This window comes from Apodemus sylvaticus, chromosome 12 (genome assembly GCF_947179515.1).
Source record: "Apodemus sylvaticus chromosome 12, mApoSyl1.1, whole genome shotgun sequence".
NCBI lineage: Eukaryota > Metazoa > Chordata > Mammalia > Rodentia > Muridae > Apodemus > Apodemus sylvaticus.
Window position 1 is genome coordinate 90136475 of NC_067483.1, and position 22127 is coordinate 90158601.

General features: G+C 48.1%; 1 protein-coding gene across 1 annotated transcript in view; it reads left to right on the forward strand.

The window, feature by feature from the left end:
• Capn8 (calpain 8) overlaps window positions 1-22127 on the forward strand; it is a 70806-nt gene that overhangs the window by 26413 nt on the left and 22266 nt on the right. The window contains exons 3-10 of the mRNA XM_052200356.1: window positions 7815-7933; window positions 8440-8573; window positions 10120-10288; window positions 11193-11276; window positions 13687-13772; window positions 15711-15785; window positions 16515-16675; window positions 19544-19719. Coding sequence (XP_052056316.1) covers window positions 7815-7933; window positions 8440-8573; window positions 10120-10288; window positions 11193-11276; window positions 13687-13772; window positions 15711-15785; window positions 16515-16675; window positions 19544-19719 — 1004 coding nt within the window. The remainder of the gene's footprint in view (window positions 1-7814; window positions 7934-8439; window positions 8574-10119; window positions 10289-11192; window positions 11277-13686; window positions 13773-15710; window positions 15786-16514; window positions 16676-19543; window positions 19720-22127) is intronic.

Here is a 22127-nt window from a genome sequence, read left to right on the forward strand (position 1 = left end):
TGTCCCTCTGTGCTTCCGGTGAGGCCCACTCCTTCCCAAGTGTCTTCAGATGCCCACTCTCTCACCAAATGGAGACACTAGTGGGAAAGGCTGTCTCCAGTGCGCCCTCTAGTGAGTCTGTTTCTGTCCTGTGTGTGCTTGCCATTCACAAAAGACCTTCTAACTCATTCTGTACACTGGATAAAGAGAGGAGAGAGTCTTCTATTCTCTTCAGTTCAGTCTTATGTTAGTCTGGCTCGGTTGGGCCAAGGGGATCTCAGATTACTCTGACCAAATTCCTCATTCATTTCTCCCTCTCCCTGTCAAAACACATGGTATCCTGCCTCTCCCTCTCCCTCTCCCTCTCCCTCTCCCCCCCCCCCCCCCCCCGTTGTCTCTTTCTCTCCTTCCCACACCACCTGGACTCAGAACAATTATTTGTATTTTCCATGGTTTGAATAGTGAGTTCCCACTGAGACTCTTGAAGTGTGCTGGTTTGGGGGAGGCAAGGCAGCTTAAGTGATGGCTGAGTTTATTTGGAGCCTGAAGAGCCTCTGGGAATCTCCTGGAGAAGGACTTGGCCACCACAGGACATCAGGCTTCTTTCCGCTTTGCATGCTCTCACTTGCCCATCTCTTGTTTGCCATGAGTTGAAATAGCATGAGACATTTGCTCTTAGATTTCCTAAACTCTCAGAGCTAACCATGAGCTAACTGGAGTCCTCTCCTTTTTAAATCGCCAGACTCAGGTATTCTGTTAGAGCAAGAAAAAATAGACAAAAATGCCCATGTCCCTGTCTTAGTTTCATTTCCTGCCACTGGAAAAAAAAAAACCAACAACAGCATCTTTAAGGAAGAAAAGGACTATTTGGCTACAGTTCCAGGTTCCAGTCCATCATGGTGAGGAAGTCAACGTGACAGGAACGTGAAGCAGCTTGTCACATCAAGAACTGGGAGAGAATGTGGGATTGTGTGCTCTGTTTGCTCTCTCTACTCTCACACAGAGTGGAAGGGCACCACCCACTAGTGCAGTGTAGAAGGGCACCACCCACTAGTGCAGTGTAGAAGGGCACCATCCACTCTTGCAGTGTAGAAGGGCACCATCCACTAGTGCAGTGTAGAAGGGCACCATCCACTCTTGCAGTGTAGAAGGGTGCCACCCACTAGTGCAGTGTAGAAGGGCACCATCCACTAGTGCAGTGTAGAAGGGCACCATCCACTAGTGCAGTGTAGAAGGGCACCACCCACTAGTGCAGTGTAGAAGGGTACCACCCACTAGTGCAGTGTAGAAGGGTACCACCCACTAGTGCAGCGTAGAAGGGCACCACCCACTAGTGCAGCGTTGAAGGGCACCACCCACTAGTGCAGCGTTGAAGGGCACCACCCACTAGTGCAGTGTAGAAGGGTACCACCCACTAGTGCAGTGTAGAAGGGCACCACCCACTAGTGCAGTATAGAAGGGTGCCACCCACTAGTGCAGTATAGAAGGGTGCCACCCACTAGTGCAGTGTAGAAGGGTACCACCCACTAGTGCAGTATAGAAGGGTACCACCCACTAGTGCAGTGTAGAAGGGTACCACCCACTAGTGCAGTGTAGAAGGGCACCATCCACTAGTGCAGTGTAGAAGGGTATCACCCACTAGTGCAGTGTAGAAAGGTACCACCCACTAGTGCAGTATAGAAGGGTGCCATCCACTCACTCAGTTTAGAAGGGTGCCATTCACTCACTCAGTGTAGAAGGGTGCCACCCACTAGTGCAGTGTAGAAGGGCACCACCCACTAGTGCAGTGTAGAAGGGTACCACCCACGAGTGCAGTGTAGAAGGGTGCCACCCACTAGTGCAGTGTAGAAGGGTACCATCCACTAGTGCAGTGTAGAAGGGCACCACCCACTAGTGCATGGTAGAAGGGTACCACCCACTAGTGCAGTGTAGAAGGGTGCCACCCACTAGTGCAGTGTAGAAGGGTACCATCCACTAGTGCAGTGTAGAAGGGCACCATCCACTAGTGCAGTGTAGAAGGGTACCACCCACTAGTGCAGTGTAGAAGGGTGCCATCTACTTTTTGGGTAAGTCTTCCCAATGATGACAATCAAGACCCTTCCTCTCACAGGCGTGCCTAAAGGCCAACCAAATCTGGACAGCTCCTCACTGAGACTGTCTTTCTAGGAGATTCCTGACTGGGACACACCCACAATTAGAACTCACCATCACAGTCCCTCCCACAAGGCATCCTTCCTGTCCCTGGAAGCACACCTATATTTGCTGCTGCTGAGGAGTGCTTGGGCTTTCTCAGCAAGCTCCTCTTCCATGTTTCGGTTGACTGAGACTCATAAGCAAATGCTACTCTCTGGTTCCATACTCCATGATTCTCTATGGTGGTCAGACAGACAACCCAGACAGTATCCCCAGAACACAGACAGCCCAATCAGTGTTTAGGATAATGCGCGTATTTCAACTCTCCCTACTTCTGATAGTTTTAAGAACTCCTTTAGTAGTTTCTTTTAGAACCATTTCAAAAAGCAGGTTAATCACTTTGTTATTAAGTCCAGGAAAATGTTGGCTGAAAGAACTATCAACCTCTGCTTAAACAAGTGGGGATGAGGAGGTCATAGTTCTCTGAGATGGGAGCTGGAGGTGGGTGGCCCTGGGCTACTTCTTAGAAATCCAGACACGGGCTGGAGGGATGGCTCAGTGGCTAAGAGCACTGACTACTCTTCCGAAGGTCCTGAGTTCAAATCCCAGCAACCACACGGTGGCTCACAACCATCGGTAATGAGATCCAACTCCCTCTTCTGGAGTGTCTGAAGACAGCTACAGTGTACTTATCCAGACACACCCTGGGCTTCTGCTCTGTTTCCCCACGTATCCTACTCTGTAGCCCTGGGTTTCTGAGATGTGTATGGATTTCCAGGCATAAGACAGACCTTCTGGGAAAGGAGATAGAAGAGCAGTAGGCAGAAAGTCTGCTACACTTCATTAGGAAAGCTATTATCAAATTCCCACTTCAAACTTAAGCTCTTGGGAGTGCTACCCTGTGCTCACTAGCTAGGAGGTGGCTGAAGAGAAGAGACCTGTCTGTGGACACAGTCCTAGGCTTTCTTGTCTACCTCAGTTGCCAACAACTTTGCCAATGTGGATTCCAAAGCGTCATGACTGCTTTTGGAAATCAAAACTGTGCTCGGAGACCAAAGTGCTGTGGCTTTGAGGCAGGGCCCTCAAACAAATGTGTAAAGTGTTTTAAGCAGAAGAGAAAATGCCTGTCATTCCAAGAGTGCCTTCGGAAGGAAGCACATTTGTTTGGCACTTCAGAAAAAAACATCCTCGTCAGGAAGAGTCACTGGAAAGGCATGTAGTATTTGGCAGGGATCCACATGTCTATACCTGTGGCATTTTTTTTTTTTTGTATCCCATTGTGCTTACTGCAGCAGCTGAGTGGGCCCTGAAAAATGCCAGGAATGAAAGAGAAAGAAACATTCAACTTTTTGTCGGCTGGGCTGACATATTGGATGTTAGCCGCTGAGGGATGTCTTCTGGCATGCCTTATTGTAATGTCTAGGAAGCACTCAGGGTGTGGTGTTGCAGCAGCTCAGACTGTGAGAATTGTCATACCAGAAGGGAGTCAGGGCCATACCTGTCTTCACGGCTGAACAGCAAGCATCTCTGGTTCCCCTGAGAAGCTACCTGCTTCAGACATGGCAGAGCAGTCATTCTGCCCCTCCCCTGGGGCCTGTGCCCACCTCACCCGCCACCGAGTTTTGAGTAGCCAAGCATCTTGTGTAATGCGGTGTCATGTCTGAGAGTTATGAGGTTTAAAGCACAACCCCATTCACTTCAGCCCAGATCTGGAATCGTCGGGTGAGGGTAGGTGTTAGGCAGGATTATTCACTCCCCAAGGGACAGAACATGATTCATGAACTCCCTTGGTCATTTGCTGACATGTTTTTCTTTGTCAAAAATTCACTGGGTCATCTTGGTCAGCTACTGGGATGCTCCTGGGAGAAACTCCCTGCTCCTTCTCATCAGGAGGAGATCAAAGAGGAACAGGTTTGAGAGTCCCATATCAGGTGGTCTGTGGAGGGAGGGCTTAGGAATGTAGGATTAATTAGGGATCACAGGAACATGTCGCCTTGGAGCCTCCCTGTGAGTGAACTCGGGGGTCCAGCTTGTGTGCTGTGATAAGCTGAGAGGGATAAGGAAGGTCTCCAGAACATACAACAGACAAAAGAAGCGTCTTCTGAGTAGACCCCAAGCCAGGCTTAGAGGGGAGGTGTGTGTGAAGACTCAACTGGCCAAGTTGTAGGAAGCACCAGACAGACAGACAGACAGACAGACCGACCAAATAAGAAAAGATCAGGCAGGAAAAGTGATCAGGGTTCATTTTGTGCTTTCCAAGTTTGACTGGAGGCTAAACTCACAGAAACACAGCAGGTGGGGTGGAGTTACTCTGGGAAAGGCTTTTATTTTGTTTCTAAGCAAAGCAAGGCAGAAAAATGACATTGTAACATGAGTTCACAGGAGAGTTCACAGGAAGAAACTGAACTGTGGGGAACCCGGTGCTGGGGAAGGGAACTCTTGTTGGTTTTCCACTCTTAGGAAGTTGCTTGTTGAATGACTTACCACCCTGCTGCAGTCTCCTGGGTAAGGAGCAACATTGTGCAGTGCACTCATGCAGGGCCCATCTCTAGCCTCACCCGGAACTCCACCTTGAATCCCTGTGATCATCTGAGGCGTAGCATTTGTTGGTGCCGTGAGGGAGGTATAAGACCATGCCACTTCAATTCTTCAAAAAGGAACTCTGCGTGCGTGTGTGTGTGTGTGTGTGTGTGTGTGTGTGTGTGTGTGAGAGAGAGAGAGAGAGAGAGAGAGAGAGAGATACAGAGACAGAGACAGAGACAGAGACAGAGAGACAGAAAGAGAGACAGACAGAGACAGAGAGACAGAGAGACAGGGAGACAGAGACAGAGAGACAGAGACAGAGAGACAGAGACAGGGAGACAGAGACAGAGTAGGGGAGAGACTGAAGAAGAACTTAGTTTGGGATGTAGTCTTTCTTGAGCCTCCGTTTGTTTTTTTGTTTTTTTGTTTTTTGTTTTTTGATTTTTGTTTTTTTGAGAAAGGCTGGGGGTGAAATTGTGACAGAGCTCTTGCTGGTGGTGATAGACACAGATCCTGGGTCATAGTTTACTGACTACATGCTCAAGCAGTCTAGCTGTGAAATACCAAGTGTGTTCACTACTCCTGGGTCGTGGAAGTAACTTACTTAGTCCTGCCATTAAGAAGAGAACATAAAGTTAGGAAAGGGCCTGGAAACCATGTAAAATGTTGCCAGACTTTTAGTCTGAAAGATCATAGGAGAGGTTGAGTACTTACTTACTTGTTTGTTTGTTTGTTTATCTGAGCATCTTTTTATCATATATGTATATATGTCTCTTGATCATATCCATCCCAAAGACATCCCCCATCCACCCTTCCAAGAGTGTGGGGAAGGGGCATCCACCCTTCCCAGACACCGACCAGCACATCCCCTCACCTTCATGTCTTGCTTTTTCCTTTTAGATTTAGTTTATTTTATGTACATGGGTGTTTTACCTGCATGTATGTTTGTCCTCTCTCTCTCTCTGTGTGTGTGCGTGTGTGTGTGCGTGTGCGCGTGTGCTTGTGTGTGTGTGTGTGTGTGTGTGTGTGTGTGTGTAAAATGCCTGTAGAGGTCAGAAGAGGGCACAGAATCCCTAGAACTGAAGTTAAGAAGTGTTGTTGGCCACCATGTGTGTGCTGCAAGCCAAACACGGGTCTCTGTTCTTAACTGCTGAGCCATCTTGCCAGTCTCTTCCTTTTTTCTCTTTTTCCTTCCTTCCTTCCTTCCTTCCTTCCTTCCTTCCTTCCTTCCTTCCTTCCTTCCTTCCTTCCTCCCTCCCTCCCTCCCTCCCTCCCTCCCTCCCTCCCTTCCTTCCTTCCTTCCTTCCTTCCTTCCTTCCTTCTTCCCTTCTTTCCTGCCTCCCTTAAACAAATATGACCCTCTGGTCCAGCTGCTGCTGCCTGCTGAGGTGCCAAGGATCTGCTGCCTTGACTTGGCCCAGGTCTCGCGCAGGAAACAGTGCAGTGGCCACGCCCTGTCTAGAAGACAGCATTTCACAGCGGTCTACCTTCTGGCTACTCTGTTCTTTTGGCTCCATCTTCCACAATATGTCCCGAGCCTTGATGGAGGAAGGAATGGTATCTGTGTCCTACTCAAGACTGAATGCTCAACGGTCCCTTGATCTCGGTGCTTTGATCTGTCGAGTCTGTGCTATTGCCAATGCAGAAAGGGGCTTCTCTGGCTAAGGCTGAGAGATGCCTGGAGGGCACAGGGAGGTGTTAGAGCAAGAAGAACCATATGAATAAGAGAAGCAAGGACTGCTTCGCCAAACCCTAGACTCTGGAATGCACCGGAAGGCTGGTAAGAAGCAAGATTGCTCAAAATGACGCCATATTGCTTTATACAGCGTGAGAGACACTAAGGATATTTTCCCTCGCACTCTGCAGAGCTATGAGCATTTACACAGGTGTGAGCAACTTCACATACCTTCCAAGATGCTGGTCCCTCCCACTCAGGAGGTCAAGGAAAGCATGTCGTGTCCAAGGCCTGTGAGTCATCAGTCAATGCTGTCGCCAGGAGTCAGTGGCACTGTCTCTGATGTGTCTTTTAGGGGCCTGGGCGGTCTGTCTCACACAGAAGGGGGCTTTCTATTTGCTTTTAAATATTCTCAGATATTCAGAGTGACCAACACCAAGCCCTGGGATGTTTAACCTCTCTTGACTTTTATTTCTTCTGCTTCAAATTATGATGATTTCATGCTAATCAATACCTCAAGGGTGTTATATAACCAAGGCTCTCACGGTGAACTCTGAAACACAAAAGGACCATTATCCTCCACACAGATCATACAAAATCAACCCAAGGCCATAATGGGAAAGGATTGATCAGTCAGTCACAGTTACTTCTCTCTCTCCCTCCCTTCCTTCCTCCTTCCCTCCCTCCCTTCCTTCCCTTTCTCCTTCCCTCCCTCCTTCCCTCCCTCCCTTCCTTCCCTTCTTCCTTCCTTCCCTCCCTCCCTTCCTTCCCTTTCTCCTTCCCTCCCTCCTTCCCTCCCTCCCTTCCTTCCCTTTCTCCTTTCCTCCCTCCCACCCTCCTTCCCTCCCTTGCCAGGATCTTATATCCTGACTGAATAGGTTCTCTGTTTTCCCCCACCAAATGTATTTGCTGACAACAAATGGATCAAATGGACGGATTTCTTTCTCTCTTCCTCTCTATTTCCATCCCCCTGCGTGCGAGCCTGGGAGCTGTGAAGTGCTCCTGTACAAGGGCGGCCCAGTAATAAAGATGAGCAGAGTCTCCATGCCTGAGTAGCACCCTCCCACTGAGGCCACAGGAGCTGAATGTGTGTGCACTTCAGTCAGGAGAGGAGAAGCCACCTGCATGACTTAGGAGAGCGCTGTGGTGCCTTTGGTCAACTATGTGTCCTCCCAAGATCCGGTGACAGCCCCCAAACCCAGTGTGATTATGCTAAGAGGTGGGCCTTAGGCATCGGTGCTCCTCTGATAGGGCCGGAGGGTTAGCCAGGTCCTTTTACCGGTTCATGTTTCTGTCAGTCATCAAGCAGAGAGAGTGGCTCTCACCAATCCCAATTCGCCCATCAGCTTCTCGAATGGTGACGCTTGCATTTCTGTTGTTTATACACAACCCTCTCAGGAACTGTGTTACTATACGCCAAGTATAGTAGAAGACACAGACTCTGGAGCGATGGGGACAGCGAGGGCTTGGCCCATCAGTCATTGTCTCCTCTGATTCCTCGCAGGAGACTGTTGGCTTCTGGCAGCCATTGCCTCCCTCACCTTGAATGAAAAGCTGCTTTACCGAGTGGTTCCCAGGGACCAGAGCTTCCAGAAGAACTATGCGGGCATTTTTCATTTCCAGGTGTGAGTCCCTGCTTGCGACCTTTCCCACTACTTTTGTATCATAGATATTACTTCAGATCAGTGGCATCAGAAACTCTGCAAGTGAGGCTGAGTTACTGACTGTAGATTATCCCTCTGAGTGATTTGGGTATGCAGTCCAGTTTGAGAGCCATTTTATATATCTCTCCAATCATCTCCATTCTGTCTCCTTTCCCCCCCAGACCACAGGCCAAGAGAATCTCTGTGGACTAGGGACCAGGAGAGAGATGGGTGTCTGAGTCACCCGGCTCCCTGGGTGGTGTTTGAGCAAGCTCTCTTCTTCACAGACACCAAGAAAGACTAGATGCTTCTTGGTGTCTGTGGCATCTCCTGGGTGCAGATGGGGCATAAATCCTTCTCTCAGAGTGTTTAAGGCTCACGAAGGTTGGGGACTTGCTCACTGACTGCAGAAACCCCATCCAAGGATGCCACTGAAGGGCCGCCTCTGCTTCTGCGTGTGATGCGTGTTCTGTTTCCCACCCTTAGTTCTGGCAGTACGGAGAGTGGGTGGAGGTGGTCATTGACGACCGGCTCCCCACCAGGAATGGACAGCTGCTCTTTCTACACTCCGAAGAACGCAACGAGTTCTGGAGCGCTTTGCTGGAGAAAGCCTACGCCAAGTAAGTGGGAAGGTGGAGAACTGGAAGACCCCGTAGCCTCCCTGAAGGTTCTCTCCCGCCCTCCCACTCAGGGAGCCATGGCCGAGTCCCCCGCCCCCCCCACCCCCCATCCAGACATCCATAGGCTATCCAGGAAGCACCACTCTGAAGAGAAATGGAGATGTGGGCTGGGAGTTCTAGATCTCCTCTCTGGGGCTGTGGATGTAGCTCAGTGATAGAGTGGGTGCCTAGCATGCACATAAAGCCCTGATTCAATCCCCGGTACCAACTTAAGTAAGTAAAAAAAAAAATGTTATTTCTTTTTTAGACTCTAGCTCTGTCTCATAAGTATATCTCTCTAGCCATTATCTTATTCTCTCTCAAGACCCAAGGTAAGATCGCAGGGCAGCATGGACATTTAAATAATAATGAAGATGATGAAGAAGAAAAGAAAAGCAGTCAGGGCAAATTCTGGAAGGTTATACTTGGTTTTGAAGTTGGGAGGCCTGGAGGGTCTGTCTAAGGATCTGTTTCTAATGAAATCCTGGGGTATCTGTCTGAAACGGAAACCTGTGCGGTGATGAGGTGGCTGTCTGAAACAGTAGCCTGTGCGTGTTCTGAGGTGTTTGTCTGAGTGTTCTGAGGTGTCTGTCTGGAACAGTAGCCTGTGTGTGTTCTGAGGTGTCTGTCTGAGTGTTCTGAGGTGTCTGAGTGTTCTGAGGTGTCTGTCTGGAACAGTAGCCTGTGCGTGTTCTGAGGTGTTTGTCTGAGGTGTCTGACTGAGTGTTCTGAGGTGTCTGTCTGAAACAGTAGCCTGTGCGTGTTCTGAGGTGTTTGTCTGAGGTGTCTGTCTGAAACAGTAGCCTGTGCATGTTCTGAGGTGTCTGTCTGGAACAGTAGCCTGTGCGTGTTCTGAGGTGTTTGTCTGAGTGTTCTGAGGTGTCTGTCTGAAACAGTAGCCTGTGCGTGTTCTGAGGTGTCTGAGTGTTCTGAGGTATCTGAAACAGTAGCCTGTGCATGTTCTGAGGTGTCTGTCAGAGTGTTCTGAAGTGTCTGTCTGTACAGTAGCCTGTGTGTGTTCTGAGGTGTCTGTCTGAGTGTTCTGAGGTGTCTGTCTGAAACAATAGCCTGTGCATGTTCTGAGGTGTCTGTCAGAGTGTTCTGAAGTGTCTGTCTGTACAGTAGCCTGTGTGGGTTCTGAGGTGTCTGTCTGAGTGTTCTTAAGTGTCTGTCTGAAACAGTAGCCTGTGCATGTTCTGAGGTGTCTGTCTGAGTGTTCTGAGGTGTCTGTCTGAAACAGTAGCCTGTGTATGTTCTGAAATGTCTGTCTGAATGTTCTGAGGTGTCTGTCTGAAACAGTAGCCTGTGCATGTTCTGAGGTGTCTGTCTGAGTGTTCTGAGGTGTCTGAGTGTTCTGAGGTGTCTGTCTGAAATGGAAGTCTGTCAGTGGTTTGGGCTTCTCTTCACACTTGGCCAGCATCTCCCTGGCCCTCTAGTCCATCTTGGCATTGTCCCTTTCTACGGCCCATGGCTCTGGATGGTGCATATTTTCTTTCTTTTTCCACAGGCTCAATGGTTCCTATGAGGCTCTTGCTGGAGGCGCCACAGTGGAGGGATTTGAGGATTTCACAGGTGGCATCTCTGAGTTTTATGACTTGAGGAAGCCTCCGGGGAATCTCTACCGCATCATCCAGAAGGCCCTCTGCAAAGGCTCTCTGCTGGGCTGCTCCATTGATGTGAGCCTTAACTCTGTCTCTTTTCTCTGGTGACATACTGGCTTACAGTATACAGGAAATGGTGAAGCTTGTGAGTGGGTGGAACCAGGATTGGCCACATTTTAAGATTATCTTTGGCTGGTAACTCTTGGAACTGCTTTTGTATGGCTAGACTCATCCTGAGAGCACAGCCTAGATCCCAGGTGTGATTTACTTACCATCTTTGTGCTAAGTCACCTCAGTCTTTGGGAAAACAAACATGGCAGATGACAATATTTCATGGACTTGGAGATTCCTGAATAGAAGTAGAGGATCCAGCTCTGACAGGAAGGTTGACTGAATGCAATGCCAATGTGGTCTTTGAAATCAGATCTGGAAGGCACTAACCTGAGGACCAGTTGTTATCTATCTGGTCGTGTGCTCTCTTTTCCTGTGTGTCTGTCATCATGGGTAGGTTTGTTTGTTTGTTTGTTTTGAGGCAGCATAACTATGATCAATCACACTGCAGCCTTAGCAGCTGCTCAGTGCCTGACTGGCTTATTAAAGTGGGTTCTCTAGAAATGGGTCCCTCTGCTCCTGGGTCACGGCGACCCCTACATTCTTCCCACCTGGGAGATCCCTGGCTGTGTTCTATACTGTTAGAAAGCACAGGGCTGGAGAGATGATGGCTCAGTGGTTAAGAGCACCGACTGCTCTTCCAAAGGTCCTGAGTTCAAATCCTAGCACCCACATGGTGGCTCATGACCATCTGTAATGTGATCTGACGCCCTCTTCTTGTATGTCTGAGGACAGCTACAGTGTACTCACATATAATAGATAAATCAATCTTTAAAAAGAAAAAAGAAAAGGAAAAAGAAAGCATTGTAGTGCTGACCCCAAAGAGGTCAGGGTCAGCCTTACTGCTTGGACTTTCTTCTTGACACAGGTCTCCAACGCAGCTGAAGCAGAGGCCACCACCAGGCAAAAGCTGGTTAAAGGTCACGCATACTCTGTCACTGGAGTCGAAGAGGTAGGAAGGGGTTAATATGAATGACAGCCAAAGTCTGGTGCATCCCAAGAAAGATGTAGGAGGTGACACTGAGAAGCCTTGGAACTTCCCTGTTTGTCCAGGGCAGGTTTCTCTCTATATTCAGAGCCCTGGACAGATGTGCAGTTAATGCCTGTTCATAACAGGATGCCCCCATGGTTGGCTTCTCAGAGGACAGTGTCTGAGCCACTCTGGCATCTAGCTCTGGTTTTAATTAAATTCAACTCTTTTATGAGGTGTGGTCAGGAAAGTTATAGGGACTGACAGTTAGATTCTATATACATTTCAAACAAATGTTCATGTAGCTGAATCAGTATAAATCTGTAGGAGTCCCTAAAAGAAATAACAACTTCTATTGCTGTGTTCAGGGTGATCTTTAATAATGAAAAGGCGCATAGTCCTCACTTCCTGGCCCCAGCATTTCCAAGTACTATACATGATTTTTATTTTATATGATTCATCTATGTCCAAATAGGACTTGAGTAATTTGGTTTATGGTTGAAAGCATAGATATAAGTGGACCAAAAGACAAAGGTAAAATACATCAGTCTAAAGGGTACAATAACTGAGAAGTGAATTTTCTTTAGGTTTTCTAGTGGTCGGTGCAGAAAGAGCCACACGCCAGTTCTCCAACTTGATGTCTGTTGTAAGGGTGACAACATTTACTACACCCCTCCCTGTTGAGTGTGGTATTATAAAATCAAGTCAGCTCCATAAACATGGATTGAATATGTATGAGGGAACTTCAGGCTGGCGTTTCATGGAAATTATGAGGATAAAGACTAATAGACTGGCATCTTTATGAGTGTATATGAGTCCCAGCATGTGTGCAGGGGTGCACGAGACCAAACTCCAGTGTTCACTAAATAGTAGGGTGAGAGAGTGTCTTAGTTCATTTTCTGTTACTATAACCCAATACATGAGTCTGGGTGACTTATTTTTTAAAAAAAGAGGATTTAAAAAAAATTTCATGTATTTAGAGGCTGGGAATTCCAATACTGGGTAGCTTCATGCTGCTTCCTAACAGCTTCAATCGGAAGGATAAGTGGGCACAGAAGACAGACGAACGAGTCAGGCAGGATTTGCTTTCTATCACTCTTAGCAACTAATCCAGTCCTGAGAGAATAAGAATTCACACCAGAAGAATGAATGAACTCAGGCTCTTAAGACAAACATTAATTCTATTTCATGTTTTAATTTCTTGAAAGCTGTACATGCAAGTCTCATAACAGCAGTGATAAAAAATTTACCACAGCTGTCTGTAGACATTTATACACGTAGACTGTGGGGATCCTCTGCTGGGGTCCTGTCCTTTCTGTGGAGAGGTGTGAGTAAACATCTGCTCACCTGGATACAGCACCAGTGACAGATCAGAGAAACAGTGCCACCCAGATCTACCTCAGTGAACCAGTGGTTATATTGGGGTTGCTTCCTAGAGCCAGTATTCCTCAAGCACGGTGGCACATAGGTATCCCTAGAGCTGCTTGTGTGATCTGAAGGTAGCACTCACTGAAGAACCTCGCTTGCCCTGCAACTGTTCACTACTTTTATAACCTCAGGGAGGGGATTTGTGAATCTTGTCACTTTCAGGAACATCCTGGGCCTCCATGTTTCCTTTAGTCCCCACATCTTATGAGTTTTCTTCAGGAGGTGATAGTTATACAGCTAAGTGATTTTGAATAACTGACCTTCTCCAAGTCTCATATTTTTTACGTCAAGCTGTGAAGTTTAAATGCAGTGATTGTGTGTTTGAAAGGCTTATCACTTAATACCTAACCCAGTATTAAGCAATGAATAAAACTGGACCGGGTGGTGGTGGTAGTGGTGGTGGTGGTAGTGGTGGTGGTGGCACATGCCTTTAATCCCAGCACTTGGGAGGCAGGCAGGCAAGCAGGTTTCTATGAGTTCAAGGCCAGCCTGGTGTACAGAGAGAGTTCCAGGACAGTCAGGGCTACATAGAGAAATTTTACCTTAGAAAACAATTTTCTATCTATCTATCTATCTATCTATCTATCTATCTATCTATCTATCTTTCATTCTGTTGGCTTTGTTTATGGGGTATTCATTAGGTGCTGTCTTTGATACGGAAAATGAGGTCCAACTTAGTCAACTGCAAAATTTAAATCTAAGTTTAAGTAGCAATATAGTTTTTTGGTTTTTTTTTTTTTTTTTTTTTTTTTTGTGTGTGTGTGTGTGTGTGGTAGATCCACTCTTTACTTGTTCTAATAATTTGCGAGAAGAAAAGAACATTTGACCAAGGCTTAAAAACAAGCATGGGAGGGAAATGAACATGCAGTTTTATGACTTTTGGAAGGCTGACCATCCTGGGTGCAGATAGGCACTGTGGGCAGCAGGAATGGTGACTCTCCTGTGTGCTGTGTGGCTCTTGTAGGTGGATTTCCGCGGCCGCCCAGAGAAGCTGATCAGGTTGAGGAACCCATGGGGTGAAGTGGAGTGGTCGGGAGCCTGGAGTGATGAGTATGTCCCTCTTCCCCTTCCTGCTCAGCTATCCCTGGGCAAAGGTGCCCTAGAACACACACTATACACAATGAGACCCATTGCTCCGTGGGTCTTACCTGCTGTAGATTATACAGTCTGCTGTGGAAATAGTTTCTAGGATGGAAAAGCAGAATAGAAACCACTCTGCTGACGTTTCTGGATTATGAATTTCTGCTTTGGCACTTGAAGCTTTGGCATCTCCATGGAAATTTGCCTAGTGCTGAAGGGGTACTTATTTCCTGCCTACCACACCGGGTACTACAAGGGTCAAATCGATAGCTCACAGATCTGGTGTTTCCATGCCACAAACACTGCTCCCTCAGTACCAACAGAAAACTAAGATGCCAGGAGAACCTTGATCCTGGGATCCGTGGCCCATGAGGCACTAACATATGAGAACATTGAACCGTGAGTTCAGGCCTGGATAGGTGTTGATCCCTGGCTAGAAGGGAAGTCTTTGGCTGCCTATCCAGGGCTAAGGGGAGTCCGTCAGAGGAGGTGAGCTTTACTTTGGTACCCATGTCCTTCATGTCACCTACTATCCAGGAACTGCCTGGGCTATTTACCTGCTGGCTGTTGGGAAGGCCACCAAAGGTCTGAGATGACATGTCTAAACTCAGCTAGCATCCAGCTGTGTTGCTGACATTTGAAAACCCCAACAATGACAATAACAAAATCAAGCTAATCAGTAGATTTAGATTAGATCTACAGTTCTCCATCAGATCCCTAACCTTTATTTTTATTTTTTATTGGATATTTTCTTTATTCACATTTCAAATGTTACCCCCTTTCATGGTTTCCCCTCTCCCGGAAACTCCCTATCCCATTCTCCCTCCCCCTGCTTCTGTGAGGGTGTTTCTCCACCCACCCACTCCCACCTCCCCACCCTCAATTTCCTTACACTGGGGCATCTAGGAGCCTTCATAGGACCAAGGACCTCTCCTCCCATTGATGCCTGACAAGGCAATCCTCTGATACATATGCAGCTGGAGCCATGTGTACTCCTTGGTTCATAGCTTAGCCCCTGGGAGCTCTGGGGGGTCTGATTGGTTGATATTGTTGTTCTTCCTATGGGGTTGCAAACCCCTTCAGCTCCTTCAGTCCTTTCTCTAACTCTTCCATTGGGGACCTTTATTTTTTTTTAAACAAGCACACTGTGGGACTCAGTACTGATTGAATGAATGTTTCAATACCTTTAAGAAGTCCCAGAATTCAAGTGCTGAAGGGAGAAGCTGGGTGTGGCTTTCTTCTCGGCTGGGGAGGGAGGACTGGGGGGTGTTTTCTGAGTGTGCTCAGAGAAGAGCTTTAGTTTGTTTTTAGGACTGGTTCTATCCCTGTTCCCTTATCTAGATATTGCACTTGTATCTCAGGAAAACCCAAAGATGTGAAAGTCAGGCAGCTGCAGATGACATTTGAATAAAGCACATGGATATCGCCACAGAAAGGCCACCAACGGAACACTTGAGAAAACTTTCTATGAAACTGGACCTGATGATCAAAACTGTAGACTTAGGAAGTGGGCAGTGTCTATGTATCCAGCGCTGGCTGGCCCCAGTCTGACAGAAGACGAGACTGGCAGACCACTAATGGATAGAGGAGTGCATATCTTCTGTGTGTCAGGACCTCCTTATTCTTACTGTCAGATGCTGGGAGTCTTAATTGGAATGTAAAACTTGCCCAGAGAGTGAAAATCAGACAAAGCCATCACGGTTCAGCTGCACGCCCAGGCTGTGCAAGAGCCCGCATCCGTGGCTTCACCCGTTTCCCTAGTGATACAGTACTTCACACCAGGTCCCGTCTGCTTCTTCCCTTGATGGGGTGACTCCCATGTGTGGTCCTTTGGGGACATTTAATTGCAGTAAACAGCCTGAGTCTCAGGAATGACCACCTCTGGCTCATTTTTTTCCCACACCACAGTGCACCTGAGTGGAATTACATAGATCCAAGGAAAAAGGAAGAGTTGGACAAGAGAGCAGAAGATGGGGAGTTCTGGTGAGAAGCTGCAATGAAGGGCCCTGTGGCGGGTCTGCTCTGAAGTATACCAGAGGGCCAGTCTCTGGGACTTGCAGAAATGTGACAGTGTCCTGAACACGGGCTTTTTCCCCCTTCCCCTTTCTCTGGTATAATTGTATAATTCTACCTCCATTCTCATATCTAAAGCATTGGAACACAGCTCTCTGTGCCCACAACATGGCCTGGCCAGCAGCCTGTCTGCCTGCTGTGAGCGTAAAACACCCCCCCCCATACCCCCTCCCTATGCATTCTAAGGCCTAGCTTATAGTCAAAACAGGATTCTTTCCTTTCCTGAGAGATGAAGGTGGGGGTGGATCCCTTGGAGATGGAATGTTTTAGAGGAAATCTCTACACTGTATATCATGGAGAATTCCTCAGAAATGAGCCTTCGGTGGCCTTAACTGTGATCCAGCCTAGAGGTGAGGGCTATGTTCATGCCCCCGCTCCCAGGAGGAGGGGAGGATTCCTCTGGTTCACAGTTCCAGTTCTGTGTGGCTGGTAGATACACTGGGGAGATTCTCTAGGAACTGAGACACTGGCCGCAGCAACAGATCTGGATGGTAGCTCTGCTTGTTTGCATGACTGGGCTATAGAAGGAAACTCAGGCAGCCCACGGCTGTGGGAAGACAGAGCTCTTTCCTGGGCCTTGGATCTCTCTTCCAGTCCAGCCCACTTTACTCCCTCCCTCCCGGCTCCTTTGTGCTTCAGGATGCCCTTCTCGGATTTCCTGAAGCAGTTCTCCCGACTGGAGATTTGCAACCTGTCCCCGGACTCTCTGAGCAGTGAGGAAATACACAAATGGAACCTGGTACTCTTCAATGGCCGCTGGACACGGGGTTCTACCGCCGGGGGATGCCAGAACTACCCAGGTGAGGCCAAGGGGCCTTCGGCGTTCCCTGCAGAGGCTGCGTGGCTTTTAACATGGATCTGTGGATAATTAATGCTCGTGGCCCTGGGGTAATGCTTCTCTTCTGGCTCTGAGGCCAGGCCGGCAAGGTGGACAGTGGCTTTGCAGCTGCCTGACTGAGGCCTCACCTCAGCTCCTCTGTGTTTAAATCGTCTTTGCTTCACCCCCTTTGCTCTCCCAGCCTGAGGCTTTTTGTCACCTCTCCTAGACCATCATTAAGGCCTCCTGCTCTTCTCTTGGGCGTCTGCTTTCCCTACCTGGCCCAGCTGACTGACACCACCCCACTGAGCTTTGGGGCAGAGTAGCTAATGCTGTCCGAAAGCAAGCTACTGCTTCTGTGGGCTGCTATCAGAAGGGCAGCCATCCTGCTTTGTGTTACCTGAGTTAGAGTGGAAGGGGCAAGGCTGTGGGGGTCAGGAATGGACGGACATACATGGGCTTTGTATGAGTCACATTCCATCCTGTGGGGGTCACCAGGGATCTATCTATCCCTGTCGGGGATGTCCTGGTCCAACCGCTGCCTCTGACTTAACTCATCTTGCCAAGGTGAGAGCGACCTCCCTGCTTCCTACATGATGACTAATACGTACTTGTGTAGGCTCCTCCTAGGTGGAGTCCACTGAGGCAGCAGCTGAAGAAACAACTGAGAAACAACCCTTCAGCTCTCTGGAGAAACAAAGGAAAGAAAAACACGCACCTGCTTGGGTGTTTCCCGCCTTCACACTTCTGTGGCTTGCTGTCGCTCTGTTGATTTGTGTTGATTGACGAGGTATCTCTGCGCAGGGGCGAAGAGCTCTGGCTTTCTTCCCAGCCAGAGCACTGCGTGCTGTAGAAACAGCAGCATTGTGCAACCCTGTGTGGGTCCAGACTGGGAGTGCAAGGTCCTACCTCCACTCCCATCTATCTCTATCTGGCTGCAAAGACCAGTTCTTGTCAGGCCTGAAGGGGGAGCTGATGGCCTGACCCCATCAGTCAGCTTACCGATTGTGAGACCTGAGGGGCATTCCTTTCCTGGAGATTCAGTCTTCACAATGGTTCATAATTCCTACCTTCCAACTCACGGGGGCCCAGTGAGCATTGTAACTCGGAGTGCACAGGGAGGCGCTTTGTAAACTGTGCCGTGTTATACAAATGGGATGTATTATTTTTATGGCCCATTCTCTTCCTATAATACTGTTAAGGAGTAAACAAAAAATGTAGGGATTGTGGTAATGCTACATTTGGGAGAAATTAAAATATGCTCACCATTAACAAGCTCTTAGAAAAGGCATAGGAAATTCGCATGGCTCATTCTTGGAAGCTCAGAACCATAGGGGGTTCCCAAGGTATCTGCACGCACCAAATCATAATCCCATCTGTGCTGCCAGCTAGCTGTCAGGAAGAAATGGATTGTTCTTGCCTCGTGGTAATGAAGTAAATACAGAAGATTACTGAATTTTCTGTCTCCCCAGGAATCCACAGACACCTGATCTTAAAAATCTATATACACCTGAGCCGTGAGTGAAAAAAAAAACCAAAAAACTGGAAATAGAGGTTCTGGGAAGGAGGAACTGCATAAGTACTCTCGCTGTTAGGGAAAAAAATAAAAAATGTGGGTTGGCTGTATGTGACTACTATGGTGTTTTATAGTGTTGTATCACTCACTGTACGGAGATTGTGAAAACACCCACAATCCCTCCTCACCCTAAAACAAACATTCCTCCCTAACTCTTTGATGCGATTGAACACCTAGCATGGTGAAATCTGCCAGGCTGTCTTCTTCAATTATACTCTAAAATCAGCTCCACCATAGAACCTTTGCTGGTCCATGGCTGATCACTTAGATTTCTCCATGCCTACCTTGGGTGGATACAAAGTTGAGAGATCATTTTTTAAAATTGTCTTTGAATAAGGGCATCATGTGAGTGTGTGTGTGGGTGGGGGGGGTGTTGGTTTGTGCCTCTGTGTGTGTGCACACTTGCAGATATCAGGTGTCTTCCCAAATCAATACCCACCCAGTTCCATCACCCTTTGTCCCTATGCCTTTGAGACAGGGTCTCTCACTGAACCTGGAGTTATGCCAGCAGGGCCAGAAATCCCTGTTTCTATCCTCTAATGGCACTGGGTTTACAGTCACAGTCATAGCCATGACATTTGCCATGGTGTTATCATCTGAACTCAGGTCCTCTTGTTTGCACAGCAAGCCCCCTTACCCACTGAGCCATGGCCCTAGCTCTAGAAGGCATCTTTTTAGGGATCCATAGGTGGGTGGGTCAAGAATGCTTAATGACACCATGGTTTCTCTTACATTATTAAATGGTTTGTCTGGAAGGGCATGTGTCTCATCAGTAGACGCGAGACTGAACGTCATTGGAGGCTTCTTGGGCTAAGGGACAGAGGGTGGTGGATCTCAGGGCCTCGTGGGATTAAAATCCAAAGCAGGAGCTTCTCCTGGGTTTGTTGGAGCACGCGGCAGTCAGAAGGCTTTCAAACTATTTGGTTCTTGTGGGTCTCTACCCTCATCCACCAGTTCCTTCCAGGTGGAGTCTTTAGCTAAGAACAGGAAGAAACGAAAGACTTCCGGGAGGCAAGTCTACCACTTCCTGGTACAGTTCAGAGCATCCCAAGATGCTAGCCACTCAGTCATTTCTGGGCAACTGGTTGATTAAGCTGATAAGATAGCTGTTCTCAGTGTCTACCTGTAGGACAGGTCAGGGAGTAACTAACTGCCAGTTCTGCTGGGCCAGTCAGTCAGGACAGTGTTGTTCTTTCACTGGGATGATGGAGATTCTTGCCTCTTTATTGTTTCTTTCGCACCCCTGTTGGACCACCATCACTGCACGACTTCCAGCCACTTACTGGACCAACCCCCAGTTTAAAATCCATTTGGACGAGGTGGATGAGGACCAGGAGGAGGGCAGCAGTGAACCCTGCTGCACGGTGCTTCTGGGTTTGATGCAGAAGAATCGCAGACGGCAAAAGAGGATTGGCCAGGGCATGCTCAGCATAGGCTATGCTGTCTACCAGGTATCGCTACGCCAGCTTTCTCTGTCACAGTATACTGATGTCTTTGATGAGGATGTTCCGATCAGTAACTGGCCTGCATCTTTCTTGTTGCTTAAATTCTCTTAATACGATGTTGTCTTTGCTTCCTTATATTTTTAGAAGTCTCACTGAGGCTTGGGTCTTACAGTTATTCATCCCCGTGGCTAGAATTCCATCTGTTAACCCTGAGATATGCAGTTCACTCCATGTGAGAACTCAGTATAAATGTGCCTATTAGACTCTTGTCTGAGAAGAGGTGTCTCAGGGCACAGGAGCCCAGAACATGGAGGCGAAAGACATTTGAGCAATAGCATGCATTCAGAGTAGGGCAAGATGGCTGGACACAAAAGCCAGATGTATACATACACCTCCTTCTTACCATAGGAAGTCACTTGGGACTCACAGCCACCAGCTTAGGTAAGAGGCCCACACAGCCCTTTTGGTTCCAGGGTCTCTGGATTGAGGAACACATCTGGCTCTTGTCTCAGGCTTCAGACCCTGCCTCAGGACACCAAGCTTCTCCAGTGACTGCCCCTCTCTGAACTTTGTCTCCCTGACACAGTAAATCAAATCTGGAGAGTCCAGCTAGGACCACGCTGCAGTCTACGCCTTTACCCAGGCAAAGACTCCATATAACACATCCCGTGGTGACTCAGTTTTTGTTTGTGTGTTTGGTTGTTTTTTTGTTTGTTTGTTTTTTGTTTTTGGTGTGGTTTTATTATAAATGAATTTCTTGGTAAAAATGCAGTTCTAATTAGAAAACCCAGAGCAGCTTGGAGGCACAACATCTTAGTATAAATTAATGCACATGAAATAAGCATCGTAATACAAAGTATTGCAGTAACATTCATAAGGAGGAAAAATTCAGTTGCCAAGCTCATACGACCAGCCTGCAGCCCCATTGATCATATTCTTAAGCTTAGGGTTTCAGGTGTGTGTGTGTGTGTGTAATTAGAAGAATGGACTGGAAAAGAATTGTTACCTAATTGTAAGAAAAAAGAATTGAATGTAACTAAGCTCCTTCTCACTCAGACTTAGCTCTTCCAGCCCTGTCATTCATGCAGAGTAATTGCAATCTTCGATCCCCATTAGGAATGGGGTTCAATGGGTTACTTGCGCCTGCCTGTGTAGGGTAGGCACACGCTGAGCCAGTCAGTGTAGCACAAGTGCAGGCCCGGACATCTAAGGGCATCACACACCCGTTATTGCTCAATCTTGGGTGGCTGAACGCCACTTGTCCCTCTAAGAAGTTGGGGGCTGCTCGGGGGTCGAGTCACACAGCCCTGTCTAGACATACATACTGCAAACCCATCCTCGCTGCTTACAGAGATAACAGCCCAGTGCACATCCATCTTTTCCTGTATGCATCCCAATATGGCAAACTTACCTGAGCACCTACTCTGTGCTGTATGCAGAAGCTGGGGACCCTGAGGAACAGCACACACAGTTCCTGTCCTCAGGGTGCGCTCACAGTCAGGAATGGGAAAACCCAACGTGCTCAGCTGACGGCTCCTCAACTTCATGCTGAGGAGACTTTGATCAGGTCTTCAAAAGATAAGCTGATTTCAAAGATGGAGAAGAGAGAACATTCTAGCCTGAAGGGATGCCATGTGCTCCCTGACAGCTTAAAGCCTAGCTGCAGTTCTAGAGAGCTGACAGGAGCAGCTTACAGTTGGCAGGAGCAGTTACAGGGTAGCCATCAGAGACGGTGGCCAGCACTTCATCCTTTGGGGCCCTCTCATTGTGACAGAACAACAAAGCGATCTTTCTCGATAGCTGTGTGCAGTGTGGCGTTTGCACCAACAAGTGACACATACAGCATGCCTGTTTTGTGTCTCAAATTATAGCTGTTTATAAAATACAGCAGGGCATGTTATCTGTGCTCTCACTTCTTGTCACTGGAGGCATATAATTTAGAGCTTAGAGTCTGTGAGCAGATCAGTTTTTGGGTCAAATTGAGGAGATGGATGTAGGGAGCAGCTGTGGTGAGGGGAGCAGCCTGGATGAGGGGAGCATCTGGGGTGTTAGGAGTAGCTACAGAGAGCAGCTAGAATGTGCAGAGTAGCTTGGCTGGTTAAGAATATCATATTCTCACTCCTGTGTTACCCTTCTCTGGCTGTGAACCGGACTCTAGCCTGAGGTTGGAAATCTGTGGCCAGTTGAGAAGCTGCCAGGCTGCCCTGAAGGCTGAAGAGCCCTTCTCCCGCCACCCACTCAGGATCTTGCATTTCACAGATGGCTGCCCTTCCAGTCTCTGTGTGGCCAGTGGCTGTTCCTTTCTGGCCTAGGAGACTCGGGGCCAGGTGGACTCAAAGCGTATTACCAGAAGCGTGCAGGCTGTGGAGGGAAAGCTGGCCAAGGTAATTAGGAAGGCTCCTGGCCGGGGTGGT